The 15,688-nt window shown below is 47.4% G+C and overlaps 1 protein-coding gene across 4 annotated transcripts in view; it reads left to right on the top strand.

Annotated features, from left to right (window-relative positions):
- Positions 1-15,688, top strand: part of USP7 (ubiquitin specific peptidase 7) — a 1,709,027-nt gene that overhangs the window by 1,039,358 nt on the left and 653,981 nt on the right. For all 4 annotated transcript variants that reach the window (XM_078663105.1, XM_078663106.1, XM_078663108.1 and 1 more), the window contains 2 exons: positions 12,667-12,801; positions 12,885-12,986. In XM_078663105.1, coding sequence (XP_078519231.1) covers positions 12,667-12,801; positions 12,885-12,986 — 237 coding nt within the window. The remainder of the gene's footprint in view (positions 1-12,666; positions 12,802-12,884; positions 12,987-15,688) is intronic.

The following is a 15,688-nucleotide window of genomic DNA, read 5'->3' as shown; positions in this document are numbered from 1 at the left end:
CCCTCCACAACTGCGGCAGCGGCGGCCCAACTTTCCAAGGCCTCCCCTTCCAAGGTCGATCATTTACAGGGTACCGCAAGGAGTGCCCGCTCCAGGTCTCTGCGCCACTCTCAGGTCAGGGGTCCTGCAATCTCGCCGGTACTTCACTTTGGTTGCTCCCCGCTGCAGAGGTGTGACGCCACTTGAGCACAGGCGGCTGCCTCCAGACCGTCACTGCCCGTGCGTGGCTTCACAGCCCGGAGGGGGGGAAACAAGGGGTGGCGCCACACGACTCCGCCCGACGTCCTCTGTGGGCATCACGTCAGCGAGGCCACACAAGCCCCACCCCGCTGAGATCAGTGTTCTTCTTTTCTGCTTGCAACGCGGACCCTGATAGTGTTACTGGCTGACTTAGGCCTTTCCCTTTTCGCTCTTGAGCGTGTTTTTCTGGGTACAGTGTGTGAATGCCTACTGGTTTTAAAGCTTGCTAGTCTTTCTCACGCCAGATGTCGGTGACGGAACCCCATTCCATCTGCATGTGGTGTTTGGGGGAGCACCACGACTCCACGGACTGTAAGGCGTGAAGGCAGTAGAAGCCGAAGTCCCGGCGGGAATGCCGGATTAAGCTCCTCTCGGCTCGCATGTCCAGGTCGGCGGTGTCGCCGCGGCTTTCCCCTGCGGACGGCTTCAAGAACCACCACTTCCACCTCTGACATCGTTCTTCTCCTGCACCGCAGGAGCGTCGCTCACCTATTGGTAAGTGTCGCAGTTTGTCCCCACGGACTGGGTTCCTGCCTACTGGGGGCGTGGGCTCTCCGCGGGTCACCCTATCCGACGTTCCCCGGCACGGGGCGACTAAAGCTCAGATGGAGGCCTATGCGGCGCCCTTGCAGGCCTCCACTAAAGTGGTATTCGCTTCTAGGTGGAACAAATTTGTGGCATGGTGAGGAGCAAAGCCTGTGGATCCCCTCTATGCCCCTCTTTCTGAAGTACTACTGTTCCTCCTTTATTTGGTCCAGCAGGGCTCTGCTCTAGGTACAATTAAGGGCTACCACTCTGCTATTTCGGCCTATCGCAGGCTCCCTGATCAGCCCTCTCTTTTTAAGTCCCCTGTTGTAAATACATGTTCGAGGCATATGAGCTGCAGATTGCACACTATGCATGGATTGCCACCTAGTGTTGGGCCCGGATGTTTGCAGTTTGTTTTGTTGTAGAAAAGTCTTTGGAAGTCACGGGATAGATGACTCCTCCTTTGGATGAAACTGCGCATGGTCATCGGCTCACTCCCCAGATTGTTTTTTTTCCTCCACCGGGCTCGGATGTGTTTCCAGTGCTTCGTGTTGAAACCGAATTCCTACGGCGCGCAATCCTCACCAACTTTTTGAAAATAAGTTTAGAACGCTTTTTTACTCGACGCTAGTCTTCAACATCGAATACTTCGATTCCGGTCGTCATCGACGGCCTTCGGGCCTAACTAGGCCTTAACTCCAGCTCATGGAAAGGACGCCATTCAAGAAGTGTCCTCAATGTGGGTCGAAGTTCCCCACACCGACCTTCACGAGGTGTGTAACCTCTGCCTTTATCCGGAGCACGAGGCAAAGGACTGTTCCGCTTGTGCCTCTTTCCTCTCCAAAAAGACTTAACTGGGACCGATGAGCGAGAAGAACAATGGCTCGATCTTCAACTTCCATTCCGGACGACATCTTTGAGGAAGGCGTCAATGTCCCAGAACAACAAGACGTCGACAGAACAGGAAGAAGATTCGGATGTCGAGGACATCCCTCCAGCACATCGGGTCGCAAGTAAGACCGTCGACCCCGACCCTTCCTCGACACCCCCAAAGAAGGCTCCGGTTACACCCTCGCCCTCTGGCTCTGGTGCACACCACAATCCGCTTCTACTGCCCCACCTTCGGGCCCGGCTAAGAAGCCAATTAAGCATTCAGGCGACTCTGGCTCGAGTCAGCCTTCGCATGGTGCCGGCGCCAACTTACCGGCACCGAAAAAGACATCGACACCGGCTACGCCAACGTCCAAACCATCGGCGCCGAAACCCAGGTCGGAACCAAGCAAAGCTTCGGATTCCCAAAAACCACCGGAACCGAACAAACCATTGGATCCAAAGAAACAGTCTCCTCCAAAAACAACACCCGACCCGAAAAAACCTTCGGAACTGAAAAAACATTCGGAGCCGAGAGACTCCTGCTTCCCCGACAAAGGACATTGTCAAAAAAACAAAGCCAGCCGCTTCGGTGCCGAAACCTTCTCCAGCACCAAAAGATCGGCCTCCAGCAGAAGACTTACCTTATCCAGACCCTGCTCAAAAGACTGGCTAGAGACCCAATCACTGGACAGTTGATTTTGGCCTCAAAGAAGCGACCACTGGACAAACCGGCTCCAGGTCCGCATGCAAAGAAGGAGGACATGGCTACCTCGCCTTTAAGTGTGCCTTCCCCTTCTCCTCCACCTATGCCATCACCACATGCTCCCATACCACAGCATTCTCCAGCATCCTCTATTGACCATAGGGATGATAGCTCTGATGATATGGGGGGGTAACATGCATGATCCAGCCACGCTTACAGGATCACCTGACCCATGGGATGATTATACCACTCCAAATGTCCCTCGGGATGACTTATACCCCTCAAGGCCTTCCCCACCAGAAGACACTATAGAGTTTAACAAATTGATACACAGGGCTGCACAATACCACGGGGTAGACATACATACATACAGACCCTGTAGACCAAGACTTCCTGATGGATACCTTTGATAACGCACAAAGGTCTACATCCATTTTACCAATGCTTAAGGGAGTAATTAAACACGCCTCTGAAGTCTTCAAAGATGTAGTCAGAACTAGAACCATTAACCCTCGTATAGAGAAGAAATATAAAGCCGCCCCTACAGACCCCGCATATATTAAAGGCCCAGTACCACTAGACTCACTTGTAGTTTCCAACGCACGTAAGAGAGCAAACTCGCAAACATCAGGTGATGCTGCCCCACAAGATAAAGAGTCTAAGTTACTGGACACATCAGGGAAGAGAACTGCGTCTCAAGCAGCAAACGTGGCGTATCGCCAACACACAGGCATTGCTAGCCAGATATAATAGAGCACATTATGACGAGTTAGAGTCACTAATGAGACACCTCCCTGACAAGTACAAGGATAGAGCACACAAACTCATCCAAGAGGGTAAAACATTACAAACACCTCCATCAGGTGTGCCCTTGACGCAGCGGATACTGCGTCTAGAGCAGTTAACACCAGCGTCTTACAACACAGACACGCCTGGCTACGTATATCAGGATTCGAACCTGAGGTACAAAGTGCCATTCTTAATCAACCTTTTGATGAGCAACACCTATTTGGACCCAATGTGGATGTATCTCTTGAAAAAATGAAGAAAGATACAGACACCGCCAAATCTATGGGAGCCCTGCAGTCGCAGGCTCCCAGACGTTCTTTTCGTCGCTCATCCTATAGAGGTGCCACCAGAGGATATTCTTCAGACACAGCTTCTGCCTCATACAAAGCCCCCACACAGTCCACTTACGGCAAGGGCTACCAAAGGGGTGGATACAGGGGTTACAATAACAAGGGCAGAGGTAAAAATAACAACTCCCGCTCTGCCTCTACCCCTGCCCAATGACTCCCTTCCCCCGTCCCATTCCACTCCTGTCGGGGGAAGACTCCAACAATACGTGCCAGCCTGGGAAAACATCACATCAGACAGGTGGGTGTTACAAATTATTCAATCAGGTTACTGTCTGGAACTAAAATCTACCCCCCTCCCCAAACATACCACCCAAGCAGCGTCCAATGTCACAGGAACATTTAACATTGCTCAGACAAGAGGTACTATCCCTCCTGCAGAAAAATGCAATAGAAATAGTTCCAGGGCACCAGAAAAACAAAGTAGTATACTCACTATATTTCCTAATACCAAAAAAGGACGGATCTCTAAGACCCGTCCTAGACCTCAGACCTCTAAACGTTTACATTCAGTCGGACCATTTCCATATGGTCACACTTCAACAGGTCTTTCCACTACTGCTACTAAACGACTTCCTTGCCACTTTAGATCTCAAGGACGCCTACTTCTATATTCCCATCCACGCAGCGCACAGAAAATATCTCAGATTTGTGCTGGACGGGCAGCACTACCAGTTCAAAGTGCTCCCATTCGGAGTCACAACAGCGCCAAGGGTGTTTACCAAATGCCTAGCAGTAATAGCAGCACACTTAAGAAGACAGCATATTCATGTCTTCCCATATCTGGACGACTGGCTCATAAAAGCCAGCTCATACAGCCAGTGTGTACAACACACTCACGCTACCATTCAACTGCTTCACGACTTGGGATTTACAGTAAATCACACCAAGTCGCATCTACAACCCTCACACGTGCAACAGTATCTCGGCGCTACAATAAACACCCAACTAACACTAGCGTATCCCTCTCCAGCAAGGATAACAAGCGTACAAACTCTCCTAACAAAATTCAAGCCGCAACACTCCATACCAGCTCGAGTATTCATGCAGCTCATAGGAATGATGGCATCTTGCATATTTGTAGTACCTCACGCAATATTGCCAATGTGTCCGCTACAAGAGTGCCTAGTACGCCAATGGAACCAGGCTCAAGGTCAACTGACAGACCTAGCGTTGGTAGACGGTCGAACTAATCGTTCTCTGCAATGGTGGAACACCAAAAACCTTTCCAAAGGGCGACCGTTTCTAGAGCCAGTTCCTCAAATAGTTATGACAGCGGACGCATCGCTCTCCGGCTGGGGAGCCCACCTCCTGCATCACACCATGCAAGGCAGGTGGACACCGTAACAAAATCTACTCCACATCAACCACCTAGAGTTACTAGCTGTGTTTCTAGCCCTAAAAGCTTTTCAAACTCCATTGTCGGGCAAAGCTGCCTTAGTCCGCACAGACAATATGATAGCTATGTACTACATAAACAAACCAGGAGGGACACACTCTCTGCAGCTCTCTCAGTTGGCACAGCAGATATGGAGATGGGCAATACCACTAAAGATCTTCCTATTAGCCCAACACGTCCCAGGAGTACAAAACACTATGGCAGATATGCTAAGTAGACAAACTCAGCAAATCCACGAATGGGAACTTCATCCACAAGTTCTTCATCCGTTCTTTCAAATGTGGGGACAACCTCAAATAGACCTCTTTGCCACCCACAAAAACGCAAAATGCCCAAACTTTGCCGCCAGATACCCACACCCATTGTCCAAAGGCAATGCGATATGGATGAACTGGTCAAAACTCTTTGCGTACGCGTTTCCTCCTCTCCCACTACTTACATTAGTGGTACGCAAACTACAGAAACATTTCCTAACGCTCATCCTAATCACTCCAACTTGGGCCAGACAACTGTGGTACACCATGCTGTTACAAATTACTGTAGTACCACACCAAAAACTAAACCTATAAACAGAATTTTAAGAAAGAGTGGAAGGCGCACTCAAAGGAATTACGCTGATACTTGTAGGCTTGAGTTTTCTTTTCTTTATTTTGGTAATTTTACCCACAGACACACACACACAGCCAACGCGTTTAGTTACTTGTAACTTAGTCAGGGCTAATTATCTGTTGATTATATTCAGGCCACGAACCAATTGAGGTAAAAGGATGGGCGTGATTTGAAGCAAACGCAATTCCACAGGTCCCGGAAATGCCTTATGCTATCTTGTTGAGATTAGATTAAAGAACCCGTCTCCTAGGCGACATGGACGCGGATGAGGTAATATACAGGTCCACAGGTAATAGAAGGCACTTGCCTTTTACGATGTGAAGCAAGATACTAATATGTAAGACCTGGTTTGTAAAGTGTACAATACGCCTCGATAATGCAAGGGATATTTTCTTAGACTGTTTCAAAAAATCCAAAACAGCAGCCCCATGGACCTTCAATCTCCCCAATCAGAGATCACAGATACCCGGCACGGTAACGCGGGTTTACGACAAGGGTTGCGCTGAACCTTGGTCAGGTTGTCCTGTTCCTTTTTTGATAAAAACTAAACCTATCTTCACGCCTATTAACGCAGAACCATGGAGAGATCAGACACCCAGACCCAGCTCAGCTCAACCTAGCGATCTGGCTCCTGAGGTCATAGAATTTGGTTACCCCACCACTAGAGCATGTTACGCTGCTAAGTGGAAAAGGTTTGTCATGTACTGCCAGAACAACCAAATGAATCCTTCAGACGTGTCTATTCAACACATCATCGGATATTTATTGCACCTTCAAAAGTCTAACTTAGCCTACATGTCTTATCAGGTTACACCTTGTGGCCATTGCGGCATACTTGCAAAATAGGCAACATCTATCTCTTTTTAGAGTGCCAGCTATTAAAGCTTTCATGGAAGGACTCAAAAGAATAATTCCTCCCAAAACACCACCTGCACCAGTGTGGAATCTAAATGTGGTTCTCACAAGGTTAATGGTGTAGGAAGGTGGATATCTGACTATGGTTACCCCAACTTTTTTCCTGGTGTTTTGCTGGTTTTTGACTTAGTTGGCCTGGGATCCTGCTATTCAGGACCCCAGGCTTCCTGCTCTCTCTGTTAAAATGGACTCCATGTACCTTAGGTGCATTTACCAATTGGTACTGGGCCACCTTATCAGTCCCTGTACCGTATACCTTAGGTATCCAGGGCATAGGTGTACCCAGGGCCTACCAAGGGCTGCAGCATGTATTATGCCACCCCTGGCTGGCCACCCAAATCTGACACAACTGGCTGCACGACAGCTGGGGCAAGGTGGTGTAATCACCCTTTGCTTTAGATATAGTATTCCTATATCTAACCCTAAAATGGACGCATATATTCCTATCAGTCACTCCTATGGCAGGCCTTATCAATCCTGAAGGCAGAGTGCTTGGAATTATGTGAGATGGTGCTCTGGCATGAGCTGAGCCCGTTTGCAGCTTGCGGAACCAAGTCCTTATAGCTGTTCCATGATAACGCTATACCATATACTCTTAAGTGCATTATGAACCTCGCGGTCAAATTCTAACTTTGGCATAGCATTATCAAAACATGTCGAGTAAGGTGTCATACGAATTGGAATACTAACCCCTCGCCAATTCTGGCGGCGGGGTTAGCATTCCACCCTTCTAGAGGGGCACAACATGTATGTAATGGTGAACCCCGGTTAAAGGTAACTCAAGCCTCAGCATCACAAAATGGATGCTGCCACCACAGACACAAGTCTGACCTCCTGCTGCTGGGAGTCCTTCCAGCGAGGGAGGCCTGGACAAAGGGTTTCCTGTCGGGGGCGGTGCCAGCACCATCCCAGACAGGATTTTGTGTATCCCAGGTAGGCAGGGCTGAGAGGAAGGTGACTGCAAGTGGCACCCCGGTGCTCACTGTGCATATGCCGGCTCAAACCAGTTCCAGGGGCACACCAGCCCCTGAGCTGGGGAGAAACGGGACAAAGGAGAGGGGTGTAACCACCCCCCTCTTGGTCCCACCCATGGGCAGGACCTAGTCGCGTGCCAGCCCCTTTTTTCAGAATAAAGGTAGGAGCGGGCACCCTTCCCAAATTAGATCATCTTGAAACTTGAACTACTTTCCACGAAAGGAACTCTTGTCATTCTCTGAAGACTCTCCCTTGTGGCTAAGGAGTAGCCACCCTGCACCAGCAGGCACCATCTAAGCGCTTGCGGTTTGCTGCACGTCCATCCTCCGGATCAAGACTGCCCAGCTCGACGAGACCCGGATTCCCCGCCATCTATGACCTCTACCTGCATCATCAGCCCAGCTTAGATTCGTGGGTGCGACGAGACCCGTGGGACCGGCTATCTTCAAGACCTGCACGACGCTTAACCAGCACGACCGCCGAGGGACCCTCGAGTGAGTGCACTGGGGTTTGAGAAGCCCCAACCCTCAGCAGCTCCAGCACCGAAGTCCAGCCCCCCAGCATCCACAGGATCTGCGTGGGGCCCTTCTGCTTCTTTGCTGCTTGCCACGTTGTCCGGTCACTTGCCCGTTGGCTAGTGACCCTCCTGACGACGTACCACGACGTTTTCACCGCTGGTCTAGGTCCTCTAGACTGGCCCTTGCTCCTTGTCCAACAAGAAGTGCCCTGGACCCTCCTGGTCCACTCCAGACGCCATTTTGACTCCACCGCGTGGGCTTGCCTTTGCCAAGGTTTGTTGCTCCAATCTTGGATCCAGCATCGCCGACAGCAGACACCATCGTGGGACAGCTCGCACCTCCAGCCTGGACGCCGACAGCGCCTCCTGGCCCGTGTGACTGCAGAGTCCAGCGTCACCCACTCACCTAATCGCGGTGACTTCATCCGGTGCCATCCTGGTGCCCACACGATCACTGGCTAGTGATTGAGAACTGAGTCCCCTCTGCTTTCAGGTCGTCTTCTTCACTGGTCCAGCCTTGGATCACACCGAACATCTTCACTGGTCGCCTGCCAGCAACATCTTCTTTCAGGCTCCATAGACTAAAACGAGGATCCCCGACGTCATTTGAACCCTATGCAGCCGCAGCCCCTGGGCTAGGTAACTCGAGCATTTCGGTGCTCCAGCACAGGTTCACTATCCTAGTGTCCAGATCCTTTTTCGTTTTTAGTCTACCTAGTCGGATTCGTCCGGAAACAGTAACTTTAAAAATACTAGCCTCCATAGACTTTGTCCCGCATCCCGCGTAAGAGTTCCCACTCTGCACCCGGGTTCCCTAGGCCTCCTGCTCCTAACCTGAGGGTTCAGTAAGGTAGTCCTAGCGGTCCTGAAGCCTCTGGATCGTGTTACTTACCTGCTAGTATTTCGCTTTCCACTTTTGTAGTATATGGTTTTTCGTGCCCCTCGGGCAGTTGTGTAAATTGTGTAACTTGCGGTATTTTCGTAAGAGTTTTGTATTGTGCTTAGCTCCCTGACTCATAAAGAGTTCAGGGTAGAACTGTTATTAATAAATATCCTATATTTTTATAACAACTTGTGTGGTGTCCTTTCACTTGGTGTTCAAGGGGTATATGTGATGGTAAAACAGCTGGCTTAACACGCCCTCTAGCGTTTAGCCTAAAGACTGCTCTTGTCCACGCTACTAGGATAGCTGGTCTAATAAGGTTGACTTACAACCAATCATCAATAAGGGTCGTTTGGAATGATACAGAGTGATCACTAGAATAGTGAGCACTATAAATCAGGCCAACTTCTCACAAATGGGACCTCCCTTTGAACCATTACATAAATGTGAATTTCAATTTCTAACCTGGAAAGTAGCTTTCCTAGTAGCCATTACGTCTCTCAGAAGGGTTAGTGAGCTACAAGCATTTACCATTCAGGAACCCTTTCTGCAAATGCATCATAACAAATTGTTCTTCGTACTAATCCAAAATTCCTTCCAAAAGTCATTTCCCCTTTTCATCTAAATCAATCTGTTGAGCTGCCCGTTTTTTTTTCTCGCAGCCTCAAACAGTCGCAGAAAGAGCTCTACACACTTTAGATGTCAAGAGAGCATTACTGTACTACATTGAAAGGACACCAACTTTTCGTAAGACAAAACAGCTTTTTGTGTCTTTCTCACTGCCTCATAAAGGCAATCCCATTTCAAAGTCAGGGATCGCTAGGTGGTTTGTTAAATGTATACAAATGTTATCAAAAAGCCAAACGCACATTAACAATCCCACCAAAAGCCCATTCTACCAGGAAGATAGGGGCTTCAATGGCATTCTTAGGGAACATTCCCCTAGATGACATATGCAAAGCAGCTACATGGTCTACACCGCACACATTCACAAAGCATTACTGTGTAGATGTGCAAACTTAACAAGCCACTGTGGACCAGGCTGTACTAAAAACTGTTTCAAACAACTGCAACAGATACTGGTGGTCGCCGCTAGGTGTGAGAACTGCTATGTAATCAATGCATAGTTTGCAATCTGCAGCTCATATGCCTCGAACGGAAAATGCTACTTACCAGTATGCATCTGTTCTTGGCATGTAGAGCTGCAGAGTTGCACACGCCCACCCGCCTCAATTGCTACCTTTATCTGTTCCAGTATTATCTTAATTAGATAGATATCACATGGACATCACTATATCTTATACAGCTCCATCACTTCCCTAATGGCGAAAAACAATCTGGGGATGGAGCCGATGACCATGCGCAGTATCATCCAAAGGAGTAATCACCTATCCCGTGACTTCCAAAGACTTTTCTAGAAAGTGAAAAGGGAGGGACCCCCTCTAAGAGTTACTTGCAGGTCAGGGAGTAGAGGGGAAGAAATACCAAGACAAATGAAAGACACTCCCTCTGGACCTATAAATACTTTTGTGGTAGGAAATATCTCTCAAACACAGGACATACACCAACAATATCTACACCAAATGAAAAAATGTTTTCATTTTATTTCATTTTTCAGTAAAAAAATCTTTTTGCTTTTTATCATCATTTTACAAATATAACACTTATAAGAATATATATATTCCACACAGAGACTTCGGAAAAATACTTTTCACCACAATGAAACTATGCAGATATATCTTTAGTTATTCAAATTCATATGAACAAATTGAATCAATAAATAATGCACAAAACAGGTAAAGAGGCGCACACACACAACACATACATTCTTCCTAAACATCCATTCCATCACAAAAACAACACAGAATGTGTCCTATAGCATTGGGTCTGATGTCCAATTAGGGACCAGAGTCATTAGATTTGAAAAAAAATGTGTGTTGTGTGTGTGCGGCTCTTTACCTGTTTTGTGCATTATTTATTGATTCAATTTGTTCATATGAATTTGAAAAATGATGATAAAAAGCAAAGATTTTTTTACTGAAAAATAAAATGAAAAAAAAAATTAATTTGGTGTAGATATTGTTGGTGTATGTCCTGTGTTTGAGAGATTTCCGACCACAAAAGTATTTATAGGTCAAGAGGGAGTGTCTTTCATTTGTTCCAAAGACTTTTCTACAACAAAATAAACTGCAAACATCTGGGCCCAACACTAGGTGTCAATCTATGCATAGTGTGCAACTCTGCAGCTGTACATGCCAAGAACAGATGCATACTGGTAAGTAGCATTTTCCTTCTGAAATGCATTACACACCTTTTTCTTTCTATTCCTTTCGTGATGCCTCAGTGAACCTGGTCCTTACATACTTGATATGCGCTCCCTTTGAGCCCCTTCACAACTGTCTTCTTTGTCTCTTGACCTTATAGACTGCCTTTCTGGTGACCTTCACCACCACTAGGCAAGTGAGTGAGCTCTAGGCTCTTTCTTGTAAACCTCCTTTTCTGTCTGTCCATCCGGACAAGGTTGTGCTCAGGCCCCGTCCTTCCTTTTTGCCAAAAGTTGTTACAGCCTTTCACATTGGGCAGACTGTTAGCTTACCCACCTTCTTTCCGTATCCTTCAAGGGAGGAAGAGAGGCTCCACCGTCTGAACCCAAAGCTTTCGCTCTCATTTTATCTCAACCGCACACAACTGTTCCGGCTGTCCATTGCAGTTCATAAATTAATTAAACACTGTGGACACTATATGAAGAGTTAAAAATAGGACAACAAGACAAAAAGTAGTTGTTTTATTGTATTATATCTGTTGTTCACAAATTGTTTGTTTAACAAATTGTCTATTCAAAGAGTCTTGTGAGGTTGTTTGTAAAGTAGGTTTTATTGTGTATAAATGTGTGAATGTTTTTATGAAATGCTCATGTGATATGGAAATTAATTGACATTGTTTTTCATTTCTTCACGTGGTAATGTGTGAAATTACAACTGTAAAATATAAAGTCAAGAGGTTTGAATAAATACACCAGGATAAACACAAGAAGAAAGTGTTTGCCTGTAAAGCTGAAATGATTTAAGCTTTGAAAGATTCAGAGATTTAGAGATATAGGCTTACCCCCAATTGCGCTATAACGAAACTGCCCTGCCTATTCTTTGTCCCGTGGGCCTTACTCCCCCTTTTTCAAACTCTAAGCTAAACAGCACCACCTACCGGCAGACAAAGGTACTGCTCAAAGATTATTTCCAGGTCCATTATGATGCCTTGGGATAAAAGGTAAGGAATCTGCAGCTAGATATTCTCATACTCTGGGACCTCAGCAGTACAGTTCAGTGCTTGTGACTTTCATGAGAATTAGGAGTTCAGATATTGAACTTAAGTTTTCATAGTTTTAAGTTTTCTTTATGATGGTTTGATGTGTATGCATCTTCACTGAGATTCCGTACTGCGCTCATCTGATGAAAGTATTTTTTTCTCTCATAAGACATTCCCTGCTTCTTAAGGCAAAAAATTAATTGCGAAACTGACTTCTCTGGAGCATATGATGCTTTATAGTCTGTCTTGAGTCAGTTGCTGGTGAGAGAAACTGCTTCAGATATTTTTCTTGATTCAGATATTTTTTTTATTTAGTCTGTGGTGCTTGAAAATGTTCACTTAAGGCATCTGATGAAAAAAGCATGTCCCTCAGAATGAAAGTTAACTAATGTTAACTTGATCTTTGTTAAGCTCTTTCCCCTTAATGATCTGACTATTCTTTTTAGCACACTGATAGTCTCGTTTAGGTTTTTTCTTTACACTTATTTCAATGTTATAGTTTAACCCCATATAATTATTCTAATGTACTAGGTCAGTTAACTTTTGCCTAGACATTTGTTATTGATGGCAACATTTTTCTTTCAGATTGTGACAGAGGACCAGTTCTGTGGACATCAAGGCAATGATATGTATGATGAAGAAAAAGTAAAATACACTGTATTCAAAGTGCTAAAGAACTCTACACTCTCTGAATTTGTACAGAATCTCTCACAAACCATGGTAATTTGCATTTAGTATATTTTCTTACCCTATAACGATCTTTTCAAATTTTACATCTTATAAAATGTCATTTTATCTTTTAGGGATTTCCACAGGACCAGATACGGTTATGGCCTATGCAAGCTAGAAGTAATGGAACTAAAAGACCTGCCATGTTGGATTACGAGGCAGATTGTAATAAAACAGTAAGTACCTGTGAGAAAGTGCCCTCTTTCTGCATGGTAGCCCCCACTTTTTGCTGAACTGCTGATGTACTTTGACTGAGTGTGCCCTGGGCTCCTGCCAATCGGGTACCCTGGGCCTATGTTCTTTCCCTAAAACTGCATTGAAGACCAAACCCAATTTGCACTCTCTGGCGATAGGTCAGTCCTTGGTAAATGGTACCACTGGTACCCAAGACGCTGTAACCAGGGAAAGTCTCTAGGGGTTGCAGCATGTATTGTGCCACCCTTAGAGGCCCTGCACCTTTACACTTGCACCCTGCCTTTGCAGGCTGCGTATTTTGGTGCAGAACAAAGTGAAGTCGACATGGCACTCATCCCTGCGTGCCACTCTTACAACCCACAGCCCTGTCATAGATAAGCCTCCCCTCTAGCTGGGTGCACTATACCAGTGGTGAGGGTACAGGTGCATGAGCCCTGTACCCCTACAGTGTCTAAGCCAATTCTTAGACATTGTAAGTGCAGTACTGCTATAAAGAGTATATGGTGCTGGGAGTTTGTCATTACGAACTCCACAGTACCTTAATAGCTTTATCGAAAACTGGGGAGTTTGGTTTACTCCAGTATTGGAACTTTCATAGATTTCCATGCTTTAATCACTCCCCGCTGTCAAGATGGGAGTCCACGGTATACATAAAATAGCAATAGAAACCAATACAAAAAAAGAAACTAGGCCTAGGATGTAGGAGAGTGGGGTCTGCAATCCTATGGTCACCCCAGATTTTTGCTTTTTGCTTCACTGGTTTACGACTTTCCCTGGCTGTGGGCCTGCTAATCAGACCCACAGCCTAGCTGTTCTCTCTCTAAATTGACAACCATGTACTTTAGGTGCATTCACCAATTGGTACTGGGCCACCTTATCAGTCCCTGTACCCAGGGCCTAGGTGTACCCAGGGCCTACCAGGGGCTGAAGCATGTATTATGCCACCCCTGGCTGGCCATCTAAATCTGACACAACTGGCTGCATGACAGCTGGGGCAAGGTGGTGTAAACACCCTTTGCTGTAGATATAGTATACCTATATCTAACCCTAAAATGGACACATATATTCCTATCAGTCACTCCTATGGAAGGCCTTATCAATCCTGAAGGCAGAGTGTTTGGAATTATGTGAGATGGTGCTCTGGCATGAGCTGAGCCCGTTTGCAGCTTGCGAAACCAAGTCCTAATAGCTGTTCCATGATAATGCTATACCATATACTCTTAAGTGCATTATCAACCTCGCGGTTAAATGCTAACTCTGGTATAACATTATCAAAACATGTCGAGTAAGGTGTCATACGATTTGGAATACTACCCCTCGCCAATACTACCCCTCGCCAATTCTGGCGACCCTTCCAGAGGGACACAACATGTATGTAACTGTGAACCCCGGTTAAAGTTAACTCGAGCCTCAGTATCACAAAATGGATGCTGCCACCACAGACACAAGTCTGACCTCCTGCTGCTGGGAGTCCTTCCAGCAAGGATGGCTTGGACAAAGGGTTTCCTGCCTTGGGAGGTGCTAGCACCACCCCAGACAGGATTTTGTGTGTTGAGGTAGGGAGGCCTGAAAGGAATGAGACATGCCTGGGGCACACAAGGTGCCCTGTGCATACACCGGTTCAAACCAGTTGCTGGGGCATCCCTGCCCCAGCTCTGGCGGGAAACCAGACAAAGGATAGGGGGTGTAACCACCCTCCTTCCTGGTCCCACCCAGGGGAGGGACCTAGTCAGTAGTGCAGCCCCCTTTAGGAGAATAAAGGTAGGAGCTGGTCCCATTCCAGATTAGATTATCCTGAACTATTCATCAAGAAGAAACTCTGGCCTTCGACGTTCTGCTCCACAGAAGACTGAAGAATCTCCCTTGTGGACAAGGAGTGTCCACCCTGCAACTGCAGGCACCGTCAAGCGTCCAGCGGCTTCCCTTTGTCGTTTTCCCTCGAGGATCCAGACTTCAGAGCCCGACGAGACCCGGATTCCCAGACCTCTCCGACCTCTACCTACATCTGCAGCAAAGCTGAGACCCGTGGGTGCGACGAGACACGTGGGACCGGCCATCTTGAACGAACCTGCACTTCGCTTCCAGCACGACTCCCGAGGTAAACTCGACCAAGTGCTTTGGGGACTGAGAAGCCCCAGCCCCGAGCAGCCCCTGCACCGAAGATCAGCCCTCCAGCATCCACGAGATCTGCGTGGGGGCCTTCTGCTTTGTTGCTGCTCGACGCGTTGTCTGGTCGCTTGCCGGCTGGCTAGTGGCCTCCTAGACGACGAACCTTTGAATCTTCACTGCTGGTCTGGTTGCTCCAGACTGGCCCTTGCTCCCTTCCAAAAGAGGGGCACCCCGGACTCTCCTAGTCCGCACCAGACGCTTTCTTCACTCACCGCGTGGGTTGCCTTTGCCAAGGCCTGTTGAGTCCAATTCCGGATCCGACACCGCCGACAGCGAGAGCCTGTGTGGGACAGCTCGTGCCTCCATCCTGGTCGTCGAAGACACCTCCTGGTGCACGTGGTTGCAGAGTCAAGCGTCCACTCTTCACCTGATCGCGACGACGACATCTGGTTCCTTCCTGGTTCCACTCCAGTCACTGGCTAGTGACTGTGAACATTGTCCCCTCTGCTTTCAGGTCTCCTCCTTCAACAATCCACCCTTGGATTGCACCGGACACCTTCCTCCTGGTCGCCTG

Source organism: Lissotriton helveticus, chromosome 10, assembly GCF_964261635.1.
Source record: "Lissotriton helveticus chromosome 10, aLisHel1.1, whole genome shotgun sequence".
NCBI classification, from domain to species: Eukaryota; Metazoa; Chordata; class Amphibia; order Caudata; family Salamandridae; genus Lissotriton; species Lissotriton helveticus.
Note: the sequence above shows the minus strand (reverse complement) of the source record. Positions and strands in the feature narration are given on the sequence as shown.